Genomic DNA, 25,070 nt, shown 5'->3' on the forward strand with positions numbered 1-25,070 from the left:
AATTAGATGACAGTTTGACATAAGGAGTAATTGCCAAACAAAAATAGCTTTACTGTTTATCGACAACAGGAGCCCTTTAACTTTGCTTAATGGTTAGAAACTGTTTCCTCTGGTTTTTTGTTAGGAGATCCAAGAAGGTATTATACTCCACTATCAATGAGGATCAGTCAGGGTTTAAAGAGTAACAGACACATCCTTAATAATATAATACTGGTTTTAAATCTCAGTGATTACTCTGACCTGCTTTAAGATAATAGCTTTATACTATTTCTTGATTTCTATCAACCATTTGACAGTTACTTTGACATTATTATTGTTGTATTACACAGTAGACAAATATATAATATACAGTGGGTACGGAAAGTATTCAGTAAATTTTTCACTCTTTGTGTCATTGCAGCCATTTGCCAAAATCAAAAAAGTTCATTTTATTTCTCATTAATGTACACTCAGCACCCCATCTTGACAGAAAAAACCAGAAATGTAGAAATTTTTGCAAATTTATTAAAAAAGAAAAGCTGAAATATCACATGGTCATAAGTATTCAGACCCTTTGCAGTGACACTCATATTTAACTCACATGCTGTCCATTTCTTCTGATCCTCCTTGAGATGGTTCTGCTCCTTCATTGGAGTCCAGCTGTGTTTAATTAAACTGATTGGACTTGATTAGGAAAGGCACACACCTGTCTATATAAGACCTTACAGCTCACAGTGCATGTCAGAGCAAATGAGAATCATGAGGTCGAAGGAACTGCCCAAGGAGCTCAGAGACAGAATTGTGGCAAGGCACAGATCTGGCCAAGGTTACAAAAGAATTTCTGCAGCACTCAAGGTTCCTAAGAGCACAGTGGCCTCCATAATCCTCAAATGGAAAAAGTTTGGGACGACCAGAACTCTTTCTAGACCTGGCCGTCCAGCCAAACTGAGCAATCGTGGGAGAAGAGCCTTGGTGAGAGAGGTAAAGAAGAACCCAAAGATCACTGTGGCTGAGCTCCAGAGATGCAGTAGGGAGATGGGAGAAAGTTCCACAAAGTCAACTATCACTGCAGCCCTCCACCAGTCGGGGCTTTATGGCAGAGTGGCCCGACGGAAGCCTCTCCTCAGTACAAGACACATGAAAGCCTGCATAGAGTTTGCCAAAAAACACATGAAGGACTCCCAGACTATGAGAAATAAGATTCTCTGGTCTGATGAGACCAAGATTGAACTTTTCGGCGTTAATTCTAAGCGGTATGTGTGGAGAAAACCAGGCACTGCTCATCACCTGCCCAATAATCCCTACAGTGAAACATGGTGGTGGGAGCATCATGTTGTCGGGGTGTTTTTCAGCTGCAGGGACAGGACGACTGGTTGCAATTGAAGGAAAGATGAATGCGGCCAAGTACAGAGATATCCTGGAAGAAAACCTCTTCCAGAGTGCTCAGGACCTCAGACTGGGCTGAAGGTTCACCTTTCAACAGGACAATGACCCTAAGCACACAGCTAAAATAACAAAGGAGTGGCTTCGGAACAACTCTGTGACCGTTCTTGAGTGGCCCAGCCAGAGCCCTGACCTAAACCCAATTGAGCATCTCTGGAGAGACCTGAAAATGGCTGTCCACCAACGTTCACCATCCAACCTGACAGAACTGGAGAGGATCTGCAAGGAAGAATGGCAGAGGATCCCCAAATCCAGGTGTGAAACACTTGTTTCATCATTCCCAAGAAGACTCATGGCTGTACTAGCTCAAAAGGGTGCTTCTACTCAATACTGAGCACAGGGTCTGAATACTTATGACCATGTGATATTTCAGTTTTTCTTTTTTAATAAATTTGCAAAAATTTCTACATTTCTGTTTTTTTCTGTCAAGATGGGGTGCTGAGTGTACATTAATGAGAAATAAAATGAACTTTTTTGATTTTGGCAAATGGCTGCAATGACACAAAGAGTGAAAAATTTAAAGGGGTCTGAATACTTTCCGTACCCACTGTATATCTCTTAATCTCTTTCTGATTCCTATATAAATCCCCGGCAATTTTATGTTATATCTGACCACCTGTTTCCTCACAGATGCACTGCCCCATCTCAGCCCTATGTCAAATGTCAAATTCATATTGTTAAAGCTCAGCAGCAGGGCCATAACCCAGACGTAGGTGACACCTCCACCACTGAAGCAGCTCATAAAAAGGTGGAAACGGAGGGCTGCAGCCTGAAGTGAAACCACTCAGAGATGACTTTACCAGTTCTTACACAATGACTTTTAAATTTTGGCATTGAAAATAAAGTGTGGCATTGAAAAAAGAACTGGCATTGACACCTTTTTTGCAAATGGACATTAAAAATATATTATCTTTTTGCATTACGGTGTCCATTGTCAATCGCTGTCACTCTACTACTAATCGACTCTGCTCTGGGTGATAAAATCATCGCCCTTTAGGCGTCAAATTAGCAGATGCTGATTGGCTAAACTTCTGTTGCTATATGTATATATGAGAGCTTTTATTGGCTGTACTGTGTCACTGACGATTGGTGATTTTTTTTTTTTTTTTTTTTTTAACCACAGTGATTTATATTTAATATATTACATGTTTTTTCCACAATATTTTCTAATACTCATACTTGAAATAGTAATATTAATTACTTTTAATTATGTTTATTTAACAAATAAATAATTTTTAAAGTTTCACCGGTACCAGCACTGCTGAAACTCTTGAAAACGTTAAACCAGAACTATTGGACAGGATTGAGTTACTGTTGAGGTCAGAAAAACATTTAGAGCTACAAACACCAGAAAAGCTGAAGGGCCGGACACGTGTAGTCCTACTCTTTTAAAGAACTTTGCAACAAAGCTGGCCCCAGCTTGGCCACTAGTGTTTCAATTTTCAATTGACACTCATACAGTCCCTGCAGCATGGAAAACTTTATACATAAAACCATTATCCAAAACTCAATGTCCAAAAGAGGGCAAAGATTTTAGATCCATAGCGCTAGAATTCTGCGTCATATTATCAGTAAACATCTAGATAAGCCTATGCAAGAGCCCTGTTTCTAGATTTCTCATCTGCCTTCAACACAATTCAACCTGACATTTTAATTTCCAAAATGCCCCACCATGGAATTAATCCATATCTGATTCATCTTTCCTCACCAACAGAGTCCAGCTGGTTAAAGTGAACAAGACATTCTCTTCTGCTGTTATGACCAATGTTGGTGTACCTCAAGGCTGTGTGAGCTCAGCTTTACTTTATACACGGCTGATTTTCGTTCAACTTCAAATAATCAATATGTCTTCAGAGGATACTGTTTTACTAACATTGTTGGATAGATCAGACAGTCCAGGGTTGCACCAACAGCGTTGATACCCTGGTAAAAAAATATCTGGAAATAAATACAAAAACAGAAGAAATTTTATTCAGCTCTAATTAAATTTAAAAATTTAATTAAACTGTTCTTCCTCAGGAGACTCTGTTCCTTTGGTGTGTGCAACAAGCTACTGAAGATGTTCTATCAGTCTGTAGTAGTGAGTGCACTGTTCTTTGCAGTTGTGTGCTGGGGAGGTGGCATCAAGGCTGGTGAGGCCAACAGACTAAACAAGTTGATCAGGAAGGCAAAATCTGTTGTTGGACTGGAACTGGACAGTCTGGAGGCTGTGGCAGAGAGGAGGATGGTGGACAAAATCAACTCCATACTGGACAATCCTGCCCACCCACTTCATGAGGAACTGTGGCGAGAGGGAAGTTCATTCAGCCACAGACTAATTCCTCCTAAAGCCAAGACTGAAAGATTCAGGAAGTGTCCACGGCCATAAGATAAGATAATTCCACAATATAAACAATAACCCACACATGCACCCCCCCCCCAAAAAAAAAATAATTATAATAATAAGTGCAGTTCCCCTTGGGGATTAATAAAGTACTCTTCTTCTAAATGAATAGCTCCAATCCCCACCATCACCGACAGCGAAATAATCAAACAGGTGGAGTCATATAAATATCTTGGTGTAATGATTGATTCCACCGCATCATGGAAACACCATACTGACTTCATCTGTAAAAAAACTAAAAGAACATACTTCTTTCGTCACCTCCGATCTTTTGGAGCCACTCAGCAGATGCTTCTGTCTATGTCCTGTGTGAATGTTAATGTGTTTGGTGTTACAACAGAGTTATTGCTTTTTTATGCAAGACAAATTTCAGATTAAGATCTGAAAAAAAATGTATCTATCTATCGCAACTAAAGTGGGGGGGCTGTTGAGTTTGCCTAAAAAAACGTTCTCTAATTTGTCCTCACACCACAGTTTTTACTCCTTTTTTCATGTTTTTCACTGATTTGTAGACAAATATATGCTCTTTCTGAAAGTACAACCCTCACAGCAAACAGAGCTGCAGAGTGAAACCAACCACTGCCACATTGACTCCTATGTGATTTTTTAATGCAAATGATATTCTTATAAAAATTTTAAACATGAAATAAAAATCTAATTACATAATGGCACCATAGTATAGAATTTACTGTCTGGACTATAAAAAGTTCATAGCTGTTAGGAAATAAGATTACAAAATTATAAAAAAACATTCACATTTTAAAAGTTCAGGCTGTGGAATCTAGAGTCTGCTCAGGATCACAAGAATTCATCATCAGGAAAAGGCGTTTAGAAAGCTCCGAACCAACTCGCCGAGTCGTGGAGGTCACACCTTCTCCTCTGCGAATGAGAAGGTCAGACAGCAGAGAGATCTTCTCTCGGTCAGTCTTACACTGACTGTAGGCCTGTAGACAGATGGGAAAATGTTTGAAGCAAAAAAAATCAGAGTGCAAAGGAATCATTAGAGGGAACACTACTGCATGTAAAAAAAAAAGCTAAACAGCAGCTATGTGGCAGCACTATGGGAGATGGTCTGCCTAGCTGAGTCATAACATACCTTATGCTCACCTTAAAACATAATAACAACTTATAATAAGAAGCGTTGTGCTAATATTTTGGTCATAGCAGCAACAAATGATGGTATAAAGATTTAAATGGTATCATTAATAAATCAGCAGTGACGTTACCTTCTTGAGCAGCTGCAGGGAAGGGTAAGCTGCCAGAATGGCTGAGGCCATGTCTGGACTGACTCTGTTCAACTGTTGGATCTGTCTCTTCCAAACCTGCAGCAGGCCCTTTCCAGCTTTATCCACCCGCTGCCCCCCCGCCCACTCACTGTCCAAGTAGAAGGAGAAGCCTGTCTTCTCCCTGTCTCTCCTGAAATAACACACACAGGAACATAAGACATTCTGGTTTGATCTGAGAGAAAAGGTGTTGAACAAGGAAGAGCTAAGCCCACCTACTTGAAAGGGGCCTCTGCAACTGCTTTGGTTGTCATGGTAATGTGAACTGAAAAATCCTTCCAGGTTGGCAAGAAGCGAACTGAGACACCAGTGTGTAGCTGCAGATGTACCACTGCCTGATGAGATATTTGAGCACAGAAAGACATGAATAACTAAGAAACAAAAAGGTTGTGAACTATCCTTGACTCATTTTTAACCTGCCCTGGGAAACAAAGCAATGAGTTTGGAGGCTTTTAATGTGTTTTTGCATAGATCAATGAAAAATGTACAGATTACATTTCTGATACATGTAAAAAATGTCAGTACAAATAAATTGATTATAAAATATAAGGGACTTTTAACAGATGGTCTAAGTAGCTTAAGGGTTTTTCCAAAGATATCCCTAAAAAAAATCTTCCCATATAGAATCTATCCATATAATGCCTATCCATATCATTTCTGCAGAAAATTCATTAATATACCACAATTACATAATATATTACAATTTTAAGGTCAAAAACAAAATTTACTGCCCTTACACTTTATATATCAGTATCATCTCATGATTATAGCTCCCTAATTTCATTATGTGAGTGTATTAATCAAATCAAAGAATGGATGTGCCAGAATTTTCTCCAGCTCACTACAGGCAAGACAGAAGTGATTGTTTTTGGCCCCAAAAATGAAAGGTCAAAGGTCATTGCTCACCTTGACTCCATGTCATTGAAAGCTACAAATCAAGCCAAAAACCTTGGTGTAATCAGTTATGTTTAGACTGCTTCTCTCCTATAGATCTCTCTGAATTTACATCAGTAGTTGCTTCATCGAAATCATCAACGTGTCTCTTGGACCCCATCCCGACTAGACTGCTTAAAGGCACCCTGCCATTAATGAACTCATCTTTATTGGACTTGGTAAATTTATCTCTAGTATCAGGCTACGTACCACAGGCCTTTAAGACTGCAGTAATCAAACCTTTACTCAAAAAGCCTAGTCTTGATCCAGGTGTCTTGGCTAATTACAGACCAATATCCAACCTGCCATTTATTTCTAAAATCCTAGAAAAAGCTGTTGCTAAGCAGCTATCAGACCACTTACACAGGAATGAACTATTTGAAGATTTCCAATCAGGATTTAGAGCACATCATAGTACAGAAACAGCACTGTTGAAAGTTACCAACGATCTTCTCTTAGCCTCAGATAATGGACTTGTTTCGATACTTGTCCTCCTAGACCTTAGTGCAGCATTCGACACCATTGACCACAACATCTTATTACAGAGACTGGAGCATGTGATTGGTATCAGAGGAACAGCGTTAAAGTGGTTCCAATCCTATTTATCGGACAGATTCCAGTTTGTTCATGTCCATGATGAACCTTCCACACGAACAAAAGTTAGTTATGGAGTTCCACAAGGTTCTGTGCTAGGACCGATTCTGTTCACCCTGTACATGCTTCCTTTAGGATATATCATTAGGAAGCACTCTATTAATTACCACTGCTATGCGGATGACACTCAGTTATATCTATCTATTAAACCTGTTAACACAAACCAGTTAACCAGACTTCAAGCCTGTCTAACTGACATAAAGGCTTGGATGACCAGTAACTTTTTACTTTTAAACTCGGAGAAAACAGAAGTCATTATATTTGGGCCTAAAAATCTCAGAAATAACTTTTCTAAAATTATAGCTACTCTAGATGGCATAGCCCTGGCCTCCAGCACTACTGTAAAAAACCTTGGAGTTATTTTTGACCAGGACATGTCCTTTAACTCACACATAGAACAAATTTCTAGAACTGCATTCTTTCACCTGCGCAACATTTCCAAAATTAGGAACATCCTGTCTCAAAATGATGCAGAAAAACTAGTCCATGCGTTTGTTTCCTCAAGGCTAGATTACTGTAACTCATTACTATCTGGATGTCCTAATATCTTAATAAAAAGCCTCCAATTAATCCAGAATGCCGCAGCCAGAGTCCTGACAGGAACTAGCAAGAGAGATCATATTTCTCCTATATTGGCTTCTCTTCATTGGCTCCCTGTAAAATATAGAATAGAATTTAAAATCCTTCTTCTCACATACAAATCCCTTCATAATCAAGCTCCTTCATACCTTAAAGACCTCATAGTACCATATTATCCCAATAGACCACTTCGCTCTCAGAGTGCAGGCCTACTTGTGGTTCCCAGAGTTCTCAAAAGCAGAATGGGAGGCAGAGCCTTTAGCTATCAAGCTCCTCTCCTGTGGAACCAGCTCTCAGCCTGGGTTCAGGAGGCAGACACTCTCTGTACTTTTAAGGCTAGACTTAAAACCTTCCTCTTTGACAAAGCATATAGTTAGGGCTGGCTTCAGGCAACCCTGAACCATCCCTTAGTTAGTTATGCTGCTATAGGCCTAGACTGCCCGAGGACCATCGGTGCACTGAGCTCCCCTACCCTACCCCCCCCCCCCCCCTTCTCTCCCACCTCATGTATATTCCACCATTGAATGTTACTAACCTTGTGCTCTCTCTCTCCCCTAGTTTGTGCTCTCTCCCTCCCTCTCTCTCTATTCTCTCTGTACCTTCTGCAGGTGTCCCTGGTCCTGGAGCTGTTTATCGCTGATGTGCAGTTACTAGCCCCACCAACTTGCAGTGTCTATTTGTTGTTTATTGTTGCTGTTCTTTTCTCTCTGCTCTATCCACTCACCCCAACCGGTCGAGGCAGATGGCCGCCCAAACTGAGCCCGGTTCTGCTGGAGGTTTTTTTTCTTCCGTTAAAGGGAGTTTTTTCCTCTACACTGTCGCCAAGTGCTTGCTCATAAGGGAATTGTTGGGTTTTTAGTTTTAGTTTTTGTAAAGTGCCTTGAGATGATTTGTATTGTGATTTGGCGCTATACAAATAAAATTGAATTGAATTGAATTGAATTGACTCAGACCTGAATTTTAACAACCACATAAAATCCATCACTAAATCTTGCTATTACCACCTGAAAAACATTGCTAGAATAAAAGGTTTTCTGTCTAAACAAGATGCAGAAAAACTTGTTCATGCATTTATCTTCAGTAGGTTAGATTATTGTAATGGCTTGTTTACAGGGCTTAGCAAAAAATCAATCAGGCAGCTGCAGCTAATCCAGGATGCTGCTGCCAGAGTCCTTCCAAACACCAGGAAACTGGACCATATCACACCAGTTCTCAGATCACTACACTGGCTTCCCGTAAGTCAAAGGATAGATTTTAAAATCTTATTGCTAGTTTATAAAGCACTAAATGGTGGTGGACCAAAATATATTCAAGATGTATTAGTTCCCTATGAGGTTTCCAGACCCCTCAGGTCATCTGGGACAGGTCTACTGTGTGTTCCCAGAACCAGAACCAAACAAAGTGAAGCAGCATTCAGCTACTATGCTCCTCACTTGTGGAACAAACTTCCTGAACACCTGAGGTCTGCTCCAACTGTCAGCTCATTCAAACCAGGACTGAAAACACTGTTGTTTACTGCTGCCTTTGAATAATTGTTCATCCTTGTTTTCTTAATGTGCTTTGACATTTTATTTTACTTTATTTTATTTTAATGTCTTTGTTTTTAAATGCTCTTTTCCATGCTTTTAATGTAATTATATGCCTTGTAAAGCACTTGGAATTGCCTAGTGTATGAATGGTGCTATACAAATAAATTTGCCTTTGCCTTACACTGATCATCCATGACCACCTCCCTAATACTGTCTACACAGGAGTCAATGCACACATTTTAAGATATAAATCACATCTTTTGTGTAATTTGGTAAAGTTGATGGGATTTTTATTCTTTTAAAAAGCCCTTAAACCATGCAGATAATCCTTTAAAAAATACCACAGTTGAATGGTTAGTAATGGTCAATTACTAAAAAAATATTAAAATAAACAGAAGTAACAGAAAATTAATAGAAAATGTTTCAGTTGTCTAATTTTTCCTCACTCTAAATTATAAACAATGCAAAACATATTACATGCTACCAAGTGACTCACCTCTTCAACTTCAACTCGTGATACCTCAGGTAGCACCTCAGCTTCACCATTCTTCCTTCTTTTCTTCGCTTTTCCTCCCACATGGTCTTTGCTCATGACAGCCTCTCGAAACCTTTTCTGGCTTTGTGACTTTTGAGACCTGACGATAAACATTTATTTGTTTATTTTTTCGTTTTTAACACTCTCATAACTGTGAAAAAGCAGTTGCCTTTTTTTTTGCCTATTTGGCACAATTAAATGATTCAGTAGCCTAAACCATAATGTGAAGCAACCTGTCAATCATCCCCACGTAGGGGTGGAACAAGGCAACGTGGATTAAAAGAGGCACCTGATTGGTCAGTTATTTACCTTAATATCTTCTCTTACTGAGCAAATAGACATAAAAAAATTAGGAATATTAAGAACATGAACACCACAAGAACAACTAAGACGGCAAAGCCACAATGAGTATTGTGGTGACAATACTGACGTAGCAATTGGTGCTGCTTTTTCAATGGAAGTCACTGGGAGCCAGGGCTTGTTGGAGCCAGTGGCTACTTCCTATATGGTTTCAAAGCCGGAAGCAGGCTTGTTATGACCACCCCTTCTACAGTCGTTTTGCATAACCCAAGTCCGCTTGAGCTTGTGGTCACAAACTGATGGCTGTACCATGGATTTTCTGGTAGAGCACAGAATTCATGGTGTGATCAATTATGGCAAGTCATCCAGGTCCTGGAGCTGCCAAGCAGCCCCAGACCATCACAGTACCACCACCATGTTTCACTGGTGGTATGATGTTCTTCTTATTAAATACTGTGCTGTGTACATCAGGTTTAGACCAGATGTAACACGACACACACCTTCCAAAAAAGTTTTGTCTCATCAGTCCACAATATTTGCCTAAAAGTCTTGGGGATAATCAAGATCTTTTTTTGGCAAATGTGAGACAAGCCTTCTTTTAGGTCCGCAGTGCTTTTTGGACCTCTCACAAGGATGTCATGTTTGCCCATGATCTTTCTTAGTGTTGAATCATGAACTTTGAGTTTAACTGAGGCAAGTGGGGCCTGCAGTTCTTTAGATATTGTCCTGGGTTCTCTATGAGCTCCTGGATGAACTGCTCTTGGGGTAATTTTGTGGGTCTCACCACAGTTGCAAGTTTTCTCCATGTGTGGATAATGGCTCTCTGTGGTTCACTGGAGTCCCAAAGCATTAACCCTTTCCAGACTAAAACACCTCAATGACCTTGTTTCTCATCTGTTCTTCAATTTCTTTAGGTTGCAGCATGATGCATTGCTTTTTGAGATATTTCATCATGCTTCACATTCTCAGACAGGTTTTATTCTATCTAAGTGATTTCTTGATTCAAGAGGTCTAGCAGTAATCGGGCCTGGGTGTTGCAAGTGACATTTAACTCAGCTTTCCAAAAAAATGTGGTTAATCACAGTTCATTCATGATTTAGCAAGGGGGTGGAAATACTTTTTCACATAGGACCAGGCAGGTTTGGACCGCTTTTTTTACTGAATAAATCAAATCATCTTTTAAAAACTGTATTTTGTATCTACTCAGGTTATCATTGTGTAATATTACAATTTGTTTGATGATCTGAATCAAGTGTGACAAATACGCAAAAAAAAAAAAAAAAAAAAAAAAATCAGGAAGGTGTCAACTACTTTTTCACAGCACAGTACCTGTAGGACATGGCCAGTGTGTTTGCTCCATTGCCCTCTTCACACATACTTTTCACACCTCCAGCACGCATTTCCAGCTGAGTTCTTCCAGACTCTGCTGACAGGAAGGCTGGTATTTTAGACATAGCTGGAGTTGGTAAACTCCACAGCTAAATTAATCCCTTATTGAATCTGTGAAGTACATAATCTGTTTGCTGTGACATATAGCAGAACAATCAGTTTGCCTTCACGTTACATGAATAGTGCAACAAAACCTATAGTTTGTTACCATAATTTATGTTCAAGTCTGGTCTGGTAAGTTGACCAAAATAAATAAAAACAGTACACGAACAAATTACTTAAATATATCCCATGAGGGATTTGAAAACCCAATCCCTAACTGATGGATGACACCTTTAAGTTAACATACTGTATCTTAGTGCCGTTCCTTGTTGTTTGGAACACTTCTTTGATTGTTTGTCTTTACACTATTGTATAAGGTCTGTGGGACACTTGCCTCCTCTGAATTTCTCCACCCTATCAGTCAGTCTACCTTCCTACCTTCAGGATGGAGTTTCCCCTTCTTCACTGTAAAAGTGGGTACAGTGATCCATACCTGTTGGAGAATAAATGTCTGACAGCTTCAAATCCTAGGAGATGCCATCTTTCCTACCTGAAATATTTTTCCAGGTCAATGACAACAAGGCTGAGGATCTTGTCAGGATGGTGCTTCTGCTGTTCTTGCACCCAGGATGTCAGAGTGGGACCAGGGTCTGATCTGCTGTGCTTCTCTTCCTGCATTAGACAGGATAAATAGAGGGAAAGATTACAATAACAGGTATTAATATATAAACCTGCTGTGAAACATTAAGGCAAATTAAATAAAGTAACAAAGGTGCAATCTAAAGTAAAAAAGGAACAGAGGCGAGCTTACTTCATCACAGACACATGGTGGCTTGGAGAAGTGGGTTGGATCAAAGAGCAGTGATTCCTCTGGTATGACTTAGACTCTAAGTAGTGCCAGTACACCTGATCTGGGTTTGGCTATTAATAAGTAGGTCAAACTGCACTCATCTCACCTGTCTATCAGAGGGACTATTTGACAGACTTAAGTTATTTTATAACAGCCACCCCCACAGTAGCCCAGCTGCTGTCTTAGAATCAAATGCTGAAGGCTGTCAAGGTGGCAGTGCAGGAAGAGGGATAAGACGTGGAACTGGTCTGGTATATGTCCGGTCTTGGATCAGAACATCAGCAAAACGAACTCGGCCGTCAGGACTGGGATAGACCTTGATTATTTTCCCAATAGGCCACGGGCACGAGGTAATTGAGTGTCCATCACAAGAACTACAGTGTTTTCTTCAAGATTATCAATCGGGCTTGTCCATTTTGGCCATGATTGCCCAAAACTGATCTGCCAAATTTTGGCTTTGACACCGGCGTTGCCGCCCCATAGCCTCTGGTACGTAAATGACCTGAGGCAGAGAGGAATCACGCCACCCCATCAGCAAGATGTTGGGAGTTATGGGGTCAAGGTTGGCCACATCCGAGGACATATATCCCAAGGGTTTTAAATTGAGGATATCTTCCACCTCAGTAAGAACTGTGTGAAGCACGTCCTCAGGCACTGCTTGATGTCCAATATCGACTTTAAGGGCAGACTTCACGGAGCATATCTCCCTTTCCCAGATATCCCCCAAAGTGAGAAGATTAAATCGGAAATTAATTTGAAAGGAGTGAAGCCTTTCTTGTAGGTCGGGTTTCATGGCCTTAAAGGAGTCCTGGAGCTCTCTTTCTGCCCCATGAAAATCGGTACTTCTGTCCGACCATAATTCCATAGGTTTGCCTCAGCGGGATATAAATCTCCTGAGGGCAAGGAGGAAGGCATCAGAGTCTAAGGAGGTAAGTAGCTCAAGATGGACAGCTTTGGTGGCAAGGCATTTGAAAATGATTCCCCAGCATTTCTCTGTATGACATCCGACCTTGACTAGAAGAGGGCCAAACCAGTCTACTCCAGTAGAGTAAAAGGGGGCTTAGGAGCCTGAGACAGGCAGATGGAAGATCAGCCTAAGTGGCACTTTGGGAGTCGCTCACCACCTATGGCAAGACGGGCAAGATGTTTGATGGCGTTTTATCGCTTGCCTGCCTTGAAGTATCCAGTAGTAATGCCGGAGTTCAGAGAAGACATGCTCAGAACCAGGAAGGAGAAGTCGTTCATCAAAATCTTTAATCAATACTTTGGTTACTGAATGAGCTGGTTCCAACACAATTGGATGGACATCAAGCGAAGCTGGGATGTTGCGCAATCTTCCACCAACTCTGAAAAGGCTTGTTGATTTGTCTAAGTAGGGTGCAAGCAATCCGACTTTACTATTGGGTGAAGAGGCTTACCAGATAGTAAACTTACGCTAGAGTTATGATCTTTAGGAAAGCTGTCTGCCTGACTTTTTTTAAGAATACCGAATTCGGGGGGCCGCTGATGGCGTAGCGGTAGCGTGCCCATCCGACTCCCGAGCCGGCCGTCCTGTATACCTGCATGTTTTCCCCTCCTCTCTACCCTAGCTTCCTGTCTCTCTACACTGTCCTGTAAAATAAAGGCAAAACTGCCCAAAAAAATAATATATATATATTAAAAAAAAAAAAAAAAAAAGAATACAGAATTCGGCGTCTTGGAAGTTGTGCTTCGAGGCAGCATCAGGACCTTCGAAAATTAATTTGTCATGTCCAGCTTGGACCAAATCTGACCATGAAGAAGACAGATCAATAGTTGGCTGCCACTCATTTTTCACCATCGTCAAGCTGCAAAAGGAGATATTACGCAGCTCAGTGAGGTCTAGCTGGTTGGACTGGTTAGGTGGAGAGGGCCGATATTGTTGTGGTTGTTTAAGAAAGGTAAAGCCATACCTCCAACGACAAGTGTCAGACAATTCCAGCAAGGTCTTTCCTTTCGTGATATCATCAGCAGGATTACTGGAGGTGTCCACGTAGCACCATGAGTGGCAGTCAGTTAGCTCCTGGATTTCAGCCACCTGGACACCTACAAATACCTTATAGCGACAGGATTCTGACTTGAGCCATTCCAGGACTCTGATGGAATCAGTCCATAAGGTGGTGTCTTGAAGGGAGATAGTAAGCTCCTTCTGGAGAAGATGAGCTAGCTGAGCTCCGGCCAGAGCACCACAGAATTCGAGACGTGGCATAGAAAGTTGTTTCTTGGGGGCAACTCTTGATCTGGCCATAATGAAACTGCTGTAACGATCCTTCTTTGACTTACTGAGCAGGTTGGCTACAACACCATAGGCCCTTTCAGAGGCACCACAAAACACATGCAAATAACTTATTAAGTTGGGTGTTTCAACTCAAGTGTAACACCTTGGGATGGAGATGCATTGAAGATTGGGCAGCTCATTCTCCCACGTCTTCCAAGCGGCACAGATATCAGTTGGTAAAGAAGGATCGTCCCAGTCTCTTTGTTTAGACCATAATTGCTGGACAAGGATATTTGCTCGGGTAAGATAGGGTATGAGATACCCTAAAGGGTCATACTGTTGAGCAAGAACCTGATATATCCTTCGCAAAGTCAATGCGGACTCTGGGGGAGCTTTGTAATGATTGTTCAAAACATCAGTAGAGCAGTTCCATTTGAGTCCTAAGGAAGATTCAACTGGATCAACCCGATTTTGGGATAGCCCTAATTCCACACTCTGTGATTGGGCCTCAGGAGGTAAATGAGCCACAACATACTGATGATTATTTGCCCACTGACACATTTGAAAGCCACCTGTCACAAGACAGATTACAGATTTTATCTACCAATGACTTCGCTTCGGGGACATTGGGAAGACTAGTCAGGCAGTTGTCAACACAGAAATTCTTCTCTACAGTTTGCTGAACATCATCATAGCATGTACTGTTATCTCTGACATGTTTTTGCAAGGCAAAGGTGGCACAGCAAGGGCTACTAGTGGTTCCAAAAGGTAGTACCTGCCACTCATAAACATCTGGTACCACCTCTCTTTCTCTTTCTGACGCCAAAGGAAGCACAACAAGGGTTTGTCCTCAGGTAGCAGCCATACTTGGTGAAACACTGCCTTGATATCGCCACTAATTGCCACTGAATGTTGACGGAAGCGAAGTATGACTCCTATCAATGAGGGACTTAATGTTGGACCCGGAAGAAGCTGTTCATTTAGCCCATGAAAGTGAAAAGAGGAGTTTATTGTTGTGAAACACAAGATGCTGTGGCAGGTACCAAGATTCTTCAGTGTTGATGGACCCTCTAGTGATGTTAGCATGCTGACAAGTAAGTGAACATGCAGGGAGAAGCTCTGGAAGGTCTGCGATTCACCAACTTTAATGTCGGGTGAGGTAAGTATTGCTGCTATTTCACTTTGTACGAACTGGTGAGGCTGCCCATATTGTAACTGTAATACTTGCATGGCAGCAGTGTAAGGTTCAGGATTGTGGCTACAGGACTGGCCAATCATTTGAGCTTCAGGAAGTTTAAGATGTTCGAGAAGAAAATATTTGTCTTTCTCACTTAATTGTATATATGGGTTTATAAGTTTATCCAAGGTTAGTTTTAAATTGGCAAAGTCTCTTTTGCTGTCTTTGATCCAGAATAGTTGGTTTTGGAGACCCATACAAAGTTGGTTCACATGCAACTGGGGAAGCTGAAGCTGAGGCTGCCGCCTGCGCCCAATCCATAGATGGTACAGGAAGTAATTGCTGTGAAGTTGACACTGAAGCACCACCAGGCTGGAAGGACAGTGGAAGCAAATCAAATGCTCTAAGTGGAGCATGAGTAAGAGCTTGACTAGTCACAGGTGTAGTCCCAACTCCAAAAGGTGCAAAGGTTAGCTGATTAAAGGTGTGCAAGGACTGAGCCCTGGCTGAAGCAAAGGGGCTAGGAACAGAATGAGAATACACTACATGAACAGGGGAGTGTATGACCTCATACTACCAAGGCAGGCCCTTCCTGTTCACGGTGTGTGTGCACTTTGGGTGGGTAATGCAATTTCCCCATTGTGGGACTAATAAGGGTAAATAAGATAATGTAAGTACTGGGTGCACTAGGTCGTGGTCCAAATTGATTGACCGGAACTTCTTGTGAGCCTCAATCCGCTGGCTAAAGAGAAGTGGGCTTCTTCACAGTGCTGAGAAGAAGATCATGAAGCTTAAAAGCTGTGTAATTTTCTTCAGCTGCCTTTCTTCATGCCAGTCTCCTACCTGTTGTCCCATGAGGGCTCCCTCCACGCCTTTCAATTTCATCCATTTTGCTTCTCATTATTTCTCTTTCATTGGTTTCCTCCATTTCGTCTCTCCTTAGTGTTTCCAACATATTTGAAATAGATTCCCTGTCTCTTTGGAGTTGAGGAGGAGCATTAGTGGCTTGAGCTCCACTTTGAGGCTGGAGGCCTACATTTTTAGTGGTCGCAGTTTCAAATCCATAACGCTGGGGTTTTATCCTTTCTCTAGTGGATTTTCTCAATTTATGGTTGGAAGGTGCATCCATATCCTGATCTTCCGCTGAAAAATCTTTCTACATTTTAAAGCTATGTGATCAACATTCCAGCTCGAAAAACCATTTGTAAGTTATCTTCAGTTCAAGCAATAGTGAAGGCTGACCACAGAAGCTTCTCAAATTAAAGAGATAACACCAGATGTAGATCAGATTTCTCAGTTTTATTTTCTCCAGTCATACCATGGCTTCTGAAGCAAAACACATACACAATACTAGTTAGTAACTAAACATTAAGGTAAATTAAATAAAGTAATAAAAGTGCAATGTAAAGTAAAAAAGGAACAGAGGCGAGCTTACTTCATCACAGAGGCATGGTAGTTTGGAGAAGTGGGTTGGATCAAAGAGCAGTGATTCCTCTGATATGACTTAGACTTTAAGTAGTGCCAGCACACCTGATCTGGGTTTGGCTATTAATAAGTAGGTCAAACTGCACTCATCTCACCTGTCTATCAGAGGGGCTATTTGACAGACTTAAGTAATTTCATAACAGCTCCGTTCAAGTGATGAACCTTTACATTTCTGCCTGAATATCCTGCCATTACCAAAAACGTCTTCCAGATCATGGTCTGTAACAATGCATTATTTGTAAACTGTAGCTTAATAAACTGTTTAGATTTTTGATGTTGTAAAGGTTCATATACTTTTCAAGTCTATCTTACAACAGTCACATGTCCTTTAGTGTATGCCCAAATTCACTTGTATTGAAGGCAGTTTCTATAATTTAAAACAGGTAGTTTTGTAAGCATACACTGTTCTTACACTTCCTAGCTCAAATTGACCTGTTTGTGTTTCTATAGGTAGAGGGTGGTACTGAGCTATAAACACTGCACCTCCTGGCTCTATTCCTCATCTATGGAGACTTCAACCATACATCCCTGAATTCACCCTGCCAACCTTCAATCAGTATGTCAAATGCTACACCAGAGACAAAATCTTGAACCTGTGTTATGCAAATGTCAAAAATCAGCCAGAACCTTTCATTTTCACATCAATTGTGCATATTCGGATTCTCTGAGTAATTTTTCTCTTATCAGTCAATCTAGCCTACTTGATATCATTTCCCACGTGAGAGTATCAACTAGAACACTTGACAGCATACCAACCAAGTTCCTAATTGAGTTCCTAATTCTTCCCTAATTGCCAACTTTGGTTCCCTCACAGACATCCTAGCTGCCCCCTGGTGTGAACTCAAAAACCTGTTTTGTATTTCACAGGGGGACACTAGGAGCAGCAAAAAACAGGTATTCACAGGTACTTACTAATTAGATTCTGAACAATGTACATTCCTGCATACATGTTCTGTATGCGTGATTTACATGTGTGTGAACCAAGCTGCTGAGTGGTTATAAAGGAGTGATACAGCCTTTTGGCTTTGTCAATCAAATTGACCCACCCAGGTCTAAAGGTCTGTTTATGATTCTAGTTTGCAGATTGAACTTAACATCATGTAAGCTGTATTCTGTCTGTTCTTACATTTTTGCCAACACACTAAGATTCTGGTAAAAATTGTCTAAGCAACAGCAGGACATTTTGGAAGCAAAAAGCATTTTTGAAAAGTTCCCGTCTGGTTTTCACAAACACCACAGCCAGACAGACACAGCTCTCTAAAAAGTCAGTAATGACCTCTTGACGAATGCTGATGCCGGTAAGTGCTTACTGCTGGATCTGAGTGCAGCATTGGATACAATCAATCATGATATTCTGTTGAATAGATTGAGACATTGGGTGGGTATATCTGGAACAGCTTTGAATTGGTTCTCATTGTATTATTCAAATAGAAAGCTCTGTGTCTCTATCAACAGTTTCATGTCTTCCCTTTCTCATACTGAATATGGTGTGCCCCAAGGAATAATTCTTGGTCCAATTTTATTCTTGTTGTATACATTATACATATATGCTTCCCTTCCTTTGGGTGACATCATCTGAAGACATACAGGATTATTTCTTTTCACCGTTATGCGGATAACACTCAGTTATATCTCCCTATTATGCCAACTGACCACAGTATGTTGGGTGCTTTACAGGAATGTTTGGCTGATATAAACAAGTGGATGTCATTACATTTTCTGTAGTTAAATTCTAATAAAACACAAATTCCTGTTGTTGGGGCCCAAAATATTACTAAGCAAATCCTGCCATCTACAGGGACGTTAGATCTGCTGCTAGAAATCTCTGTTATTTGTGATTGTAATCATAGTTTTGAACATCATATCGCCAAACTTGTTTTATCAACTTAGAACAAAGATCTACAAGATCTAGCTCTAGCTATGTTAAATGTTAGTGATGCAGAAATTCATGTACATGCTGCTGTTTCTTCTTGCCTGACTACTAAGTCCGGTCGTCTCCGGACTTATCAACTTTTAAATCATCACTCAAAACGTATCTGTTCCGTATAGCGTTTTCCACCTAACTCTCTTAACTTCTCAAAGCAGCCCGTGATGTTCTACCACCCTCCGCCTATTTCATATTGTCTCATATTGTTTCATATTTGTTGTTCTGTTATCTGGGTTTCTGTGTTTCAATTTGCTTTTGCTGTACATCGCCCACTTCCTGGATGCTCCGCACTTTTGCCTTTACATTCTGGCCCTCTGTTTATGCATTGTTGATTTTATTGTTGTTTTAATGCACTCTATGTATTTCATGCTGTATGCTTCCTTTTTCTCTCTGTAAGGTGACCTTGAGAGTTTGAAAGGCGCCATGAAATAAAATGTATTATTATTATTATTATTATTATTACTGTAATAGCCTTTTTTCCTGCTTAATCAAAAAGACTTTAAGCATCCACAAATTGTTCTAAACTCAGCTGCCAGGGTATTAACTGGAATAGGAAGATTCAACTACATTACACATCTTTGTGCCTCTATCCACTGGCTTCTTGTTTGTTTCAGGATTGTTTTTAAAATTTTACTGATTACCTACAAAGCTTTAGATGGCTTGGCCCCAGCCTACATATTTGATCTTTTTCTGTCATCTGAAACTTGAGATCCCATGGTAATGGGCTTCTATTTGTACCATAATCCTGACTAAAAACTAAAAGGGACAGAGCCTTTTCAATCCAGGCTCCAAGACTCTGGAATAACTTCTCTGAATAAATCAGTGTCTTCCTTTAAATCACATTTTAAAAGACATTTTTATCATATTGCTTTCTCTGATTATATTTGAGCATTTTATTGGTCTTAGTTTGTGTAGTGCACTTATAAATCCCTTCATAATCAAGCTCCTTCATACCTTAAAGACCTCATAGTACCATATTATCCCAATAGACCACTTCGCTCTCAGAGTGCAGGCCTACTTGTGGTTCCCAGAGTTCTCAAAAGCAGAATGGGAGGCAGAGCCTTTAGCTATCAAGCTCCTCTCCTGTGGAACCAGCTCTCAGCCTGGGTTCAGGAGGCAGACACTCTCTGTACTTTTAAGGCTAGACTTAAAACCTTCCTCTTTGACAAAGCATATAGTTAGGGCTGGCTTCAGGCAACCCTGAACCATCCCTTAGTTAGTTATGCTGCTATAGGCCTAGACTGCCCGAGGACCATTGGTGCACTGAGCTCCCCTACCCTAACCCCCCCCCTCTTCTCTCCCACCTCATGTATATTCCACCATTGAATGTTACTAACCTTGTGCTCTCTCCCTCTCTCTCTGTTCTCTCTGTACCTTCTGCAGGTGTCCCTGGTCCTGGAGCTGTACATTGCTGATGTGCAGTTACTGGCCCCACCAACTTGCAGTGTCTATTTGTTGTTTATTGTTGCTGTTCTTTTCTCTCTGCTCTATCCACTCACCCCAACCGGTCGAGGCAGATGGCCGCCCAAACTGAGCCCGGTTCTGCTGGAGGTTTTTCTTCTTCCGTTAAAGGGAGTTTTTTCCTCTCCACTGTCGCCAAGTGCTTGCTCATAAGGGAATTGTTGGGTTTTTAGTTTTAGTTTTTGTAAAGTGCCTTGAGATGATTTGTATTGTGATTTGGCGCTATACAAATAAAATTGAATTGAATTGAATTGAATTATTATATTTACTTTTTCTTCTTTTATTTTCTTTTTACTTGTATTGTATAGCACTTTTACTTAGTTTACAAAGTGCCTGATAAATAAAGTTATTTTATTATTATTATTCAAAGATGGGAACTCGAGTCACACATAAGTCGCACACACAATAACTTGAGACTCGTCCTCAAAGGACTTGAGACTTGACTCAGACTTGATATGTGGGACTTTGTGAGCAATGCTCATATATTTATTTTATTTCAGCGTATTAACGTAAATTTTTGACAACCAGTGTGTTAATTACATTCTTCTTCCATTTTTTCCACTCCATTTACTACTTTCTTCTTCTTCTGGGGAATTAGTAGCAGAATAGACTTAACAAAGGTGTATTGCTGCCTTCTATTGGTAGTCAGCACATCCCAGTCGTGGCACACCTTGCCACAGGTAACTGAACCGCAGAATTAGTGTCATGAACATTGCAAATGTCCCGACAAGTGCGGCCCAGTTTGTTATCAAATTTGGGCAACTCAGCACACTGAGTTATTTTATTATTATAACCAGTTATTTTATTATTATTATTATTCAAAGATGGGGACTCGAGTCACACATAAGTCACACACACAATAACTTGAGACTCGTCCTCAAAGGACTTGAGACTTGACTCAGACTTGATATGTGGGACTTTGTGAGCAATGCTCATATATTTATTTTATTTCAGCGTATTAACGTAAATTTTTGACAACCAGTGTGTTAATTATATTCTTCTTCCATTTTTTCCACTCCATTTACTACTTTCTTCTTCTTCTGGGGAATTAGTAGCAGAATAGACTTAACAAAGGTGTATTGCTGCCTTCTATTGGTAGTCAGCACAACCCAGTCGTGGCACACCTTGCCACAGGTAACTGAACCGCAGAATTAGTGTCATGAACATTGCAAATGTCCCGACAAGTGCGGCCCAGTTTGTTATCAAATTTGGGCAACTCAGCACACTGAGTTATTTTATTATTATAACCAGTTATTTTATTATTATTATTCAAAGATGGGGACTCGAGTCACACATAAGTCACACACACAATAACTTGAGACTCGTCCTCAAAGGACTTGAGACTTGACTCAGACTTGATATGTGGGACTTTGTGAGCAATGCTCATATATTTATTTTATTTCAGCGTATTAACGTAAATTTTTGACAACCAGTGTGTTAATTATATTCTTCTTCCATTTTTTCCACTCCATTTACTACTTTCTTCTTCTTCTGGGGAATTAGTAGCAGAATAGACTTAACAAAGGTGTATTGCTGCCTTCTATTGGTAGTCAGCACAACCCAGTCGTGGCACACCTTGCCACAGGTAACTGAACCGCAGAATTAGTGTCATGACCATTGCAAATGTCCCGACAAGTGCGGCCCAGTTTGTTATCAAATTTGGGCAACTCAGCACACTCAGGTCTCCTGCAAAAATTTTTGATAACTCAGCTATAGTAAAGTGCATCGCTGATGGAAATGAGGACAAATACAGATCTGTGATCCAGGACTCAGTGACATCAGTGGAATGGCCTCCAGACCAATAAGACCAAAATGTTGGTGGTGGATTTTGGCAGGAATAAACATAGATAAAGTATCTACCTATGTATCCATCTATCTAGCTATCTATCTATATGCACATACAAAACCAGTGAACATCCCAGGGTGGTCACAGACACTGTGCAGACATCTACAGTCAAGCCCAAAATTATTCATACCCCTGGCAAATTCTAACTGAAAGTTAATTTTATTCAACCAGCAAGTTTTTTCTTGATTAGAAATGAGACAGGCGTCTCCCAGAAGAAAATAAGACGATGTACAAGAGGCATCATTGTGGAAAAAATTATTACTCATTTTTTATTTACATTTGAACAAAAAGTGGCATGTGAATAAAAGTAACTTTAAGTGAGAATTTGCCAGGGGTATGAATAATTTCGGGCTTGACTGTAGATAACTTGGTGTATATCTAAATAATAATATGGACTGGCCAGATCACATCACTGCCCTGTATAAAAAATAAGAATGCCAAGTTACTATGTTCTGATGAAATTTACTATTGTGTGACACCCCGCCAGGCTGTATGACATTGAACATCCCTCAGTCTGCTCTGCTCTGCTCACCTATACTATTCATACGATGACCACATTTCTTCATCAGGACTCATTTTAAAGAAGCAATGTCAGTGACACTGCTAATATATTAGTAAAAGTATGACAATGAGCAGCAGCAGTGGTGGTCCCACCAACCTGAATGTAGCTGTGGGTCAGAGTGATGAAGTCATCAACTGTCATCTGCATCACAACATGGGCCTCTGGTACGCACACTCCATCATAAGGCTGAGATGCACAAGAGAGCAAAAGGGAGTACATCACTTCTATTACTCATTACTTCATGATTAATCAAAAACATATTGATGTTGTGTATTGCTATTATTACCAAATTAATACACATAAGACTGCTTCTTGTTCACGTTCATTGTCTCATTTGTCTAACACAATTCCAGCGAGGCATAACAACAAATTTGGCAAGCATATATTCATGCTCCTCCATGACTAGAGCAATGCAATGATAAAAACAGTGTGTGTGCTATCACCTGTGCATATAGCTCCCTCCTCAACCAGCTGACACTGCGTGGGAGGGGCTGTTTCTCTATGGCACAACTACAGCCCAGAGCCTGCACCGACGCCAACAGAGTCCCACCTTCTTCCAGCTGTAAGAGAGCTACAAACACAAATGCACTAATGAAAAAATATTATCTCACTTGGCTTAATTTGTAGTCTAAAATAATCTCCAGTATATCTACCACATAAGACGCATACCCAGATCCAACTGAGTACAGAGTAATTTTGTTATCCAACTGTGTATAGTAGCCTATTATTTAATGTTTTCTCCTTGCCTGGGTCCACAGCCACCACCATGTGCTTGATGCACTCCTCTGGTCTCAGGGCCCTGGCAGCCTCTACCAAAGCTTTCCTCTCTGCTTTCTGTCTCTCTTGTTCCAGCCTGAGCGCCTCTTTGTCACTCTGCTGTCTCTCCCTGGCCTGCCGTCTTTTCAGAGCCTTCTCCTTGGAGACCCGATTCTCCTCTGCTGTTCGCTTGGCAGGTTTATTCATGGCAGAAGATGTATCTGTAGTCTCTGTGCTGGAGGAAGGCTTGGAAAGTAGCAACTGCTGAGCCAGAGACACCATCTCCTCTGTGCCATCCAAAGCGCCATTGTTGATGGTTCCCACATGATGAAGGCTGAGCGGGAGCTCCGACTCTGAAAACCTATTTTGGCAGGACAGTGGTGAGCTGGCCAGACTGAACTGGCCAGACTCAATATCTTTCCCATTAGTGACACTGGTGGAGTCAGTAATTACATTGCCATGTCTCTGTTTGAGTCTCTGTGCCAAAGGGACATAAGATGCATCATCATCAGAATCACTGCTGATGATCATTACATCAGCTGCTTTCTTCCCTGCACCTTCATTGACCTTCACTGAGGAGGAGATGGCTGCACTTTCTGCCTCAGAGTCATCCAGCTCGACCAAGTCTGGTTTCCCTGTGTAGCTCTTTGCAGATCGGCTGAGGTGTGGCCCAGCCTGGAGGAAGTCAAATACCGGCAACTCCTCCTCTAGGTCACTGGTGGAGTCACTGTAGCTGCCCATGTTCTTTGGTGTCTAAGCAAAAGTGACCAAAAACGAGAAATGACAAGAATCATAACAGGGTTAACAACCAGCAAGCTATTCAGAGCCCTAAGAGTCTTCTCATGTAGTAGCAAAGGCAGCAGGGCCAGGCTCAATTCGTGGCAGCGAGCAGTGACTGCAGATGCCACTGCTTCACATAAACAATGGTCAACTTAAGTCTTATATCACCTGGCCAGTCATAACCTAAAACACTCGCTACATATAAACAGCACAGTCAATAATGAGGGAACGTCCACACATAGAGTAGGACTTATTTCGATGACAGGGTGCTTTGGTACACACTGCCTGTCACACATGATGAACTATGTTCTGCTGCGACCAGATAAACGAGCACCAATTAACGTTACAGTCGTTTGGTGCGATGTTCTTCACTGCTGCTAAACTCGGTACGTAACTTCTAGCTGTGCCGAACTCAACTGAAACTTACCGATAAGAAATAAATTACTTTTTAAATTGAGTTTGTTCCCTTAAAGGAAAAAGCGTGAAACAAAGCGGGGCGGATTTCAGTTTATTTACTAAGGATAACCAAACCGTGTACTGTACAATGAACAGCATGAGAGATTAGCTGGAAGCCGCTCACTCGCTGTTGCATTACGTTACTTACTTTCTTTGAAGTCTTGCATACAGCAGTTAATAGAGAAGCTGGGTGCTTTGAGTAAATACTACCCACTGACACCAGCCTCTAACTGACTACAGCTTTAGTTCTTTCCACAAAAAATGCTACCGATACTTTATGCTGTTACAGCAGAGGCCATTTGTATGCCCCGCATTTCTTGCAAGGCAATGTTGCCTTCACGTTTATGGGACGGCCGAAAACGACGGTCTTCTTTAACAGACAAATCCGTTTTTTAAGTAAAACCTCGCGGTGTAAGTAATATTGACAGGATTATTTACAGTAATAAAAAAAATAAAAAATATAACTCCTGACCCGAAAGCAGCTT

The 25,070-nt window shown here is 40.9% G+C and overlaps 1 protein-coding gene across 3 annotated transcripts; it reads right to left on the reverse strand.

The window, feature by feature from the left end:
- Positions 1–4,231: 4,231 nt before the first annotated feature.
- On the reverse strand, positions 4,232–24,909 carry eme1 (essential meiotic structure-specific endonuclease 1). 3 transcript variants are annotated; one of them, XM_026315602.1, is made up of 9 exons: positions 24,734–24,909; positions 23,304–24,102; positions 23,037–23,167; positions 22,690–22,779; positions 11,600–11,721; positions 9,280–9,418; positions 5,308–5,423; positions 5,032–5,221; positions 4,232–4,749 (listed from the first exon to the last, which is right to left on the reverse strand). In XM_026315602.1, the coding sequence occupies exons 2-9, from the start codon at positions 24,088–24,090 to the stop codon at positions 4,573–4,575; spliced, it is 1,752 nt and encodes a 583-aa protein (XP_026171387.1). In that variant the 5' UTR covers positions 24,091–24,102; positions 24,734–24,909; the 3' UTR covers positions 4,232–4,572. The 3 variants fall into 3 exon arrangements, with proteins under 3 accessions (XP_026171387.1, XP_026171388.1, XP_026171389.1); XM_026315603.1 differs by having other exon boundaries at positions 4,235–4,749; positions 23,037–23,164; positions 23,340–24,102; XM_026315604.1 differs by lacking the exon at positions 4,232–4,749 and having other exon boundaries at positions 5,091–5,221; positions 5,304–5,423.
- Positions 24,910–25,070: the final 161 nt, after the last annotated feature.

Source organism: Mastacembelus armatus, chromosome 19 (assembly GCF_900324485.2).
Source record: "Mastacembelus armatus chromosome 19, fMasArm1.2, whole genome shotgun sequence".
Lineage (NCBI taxonomy): Eukaryota > Metazoa > Chordata > Actinopteri > Synbranchiformes > Mastacembelidae > Mastacembelus > Mastacembelus armatus.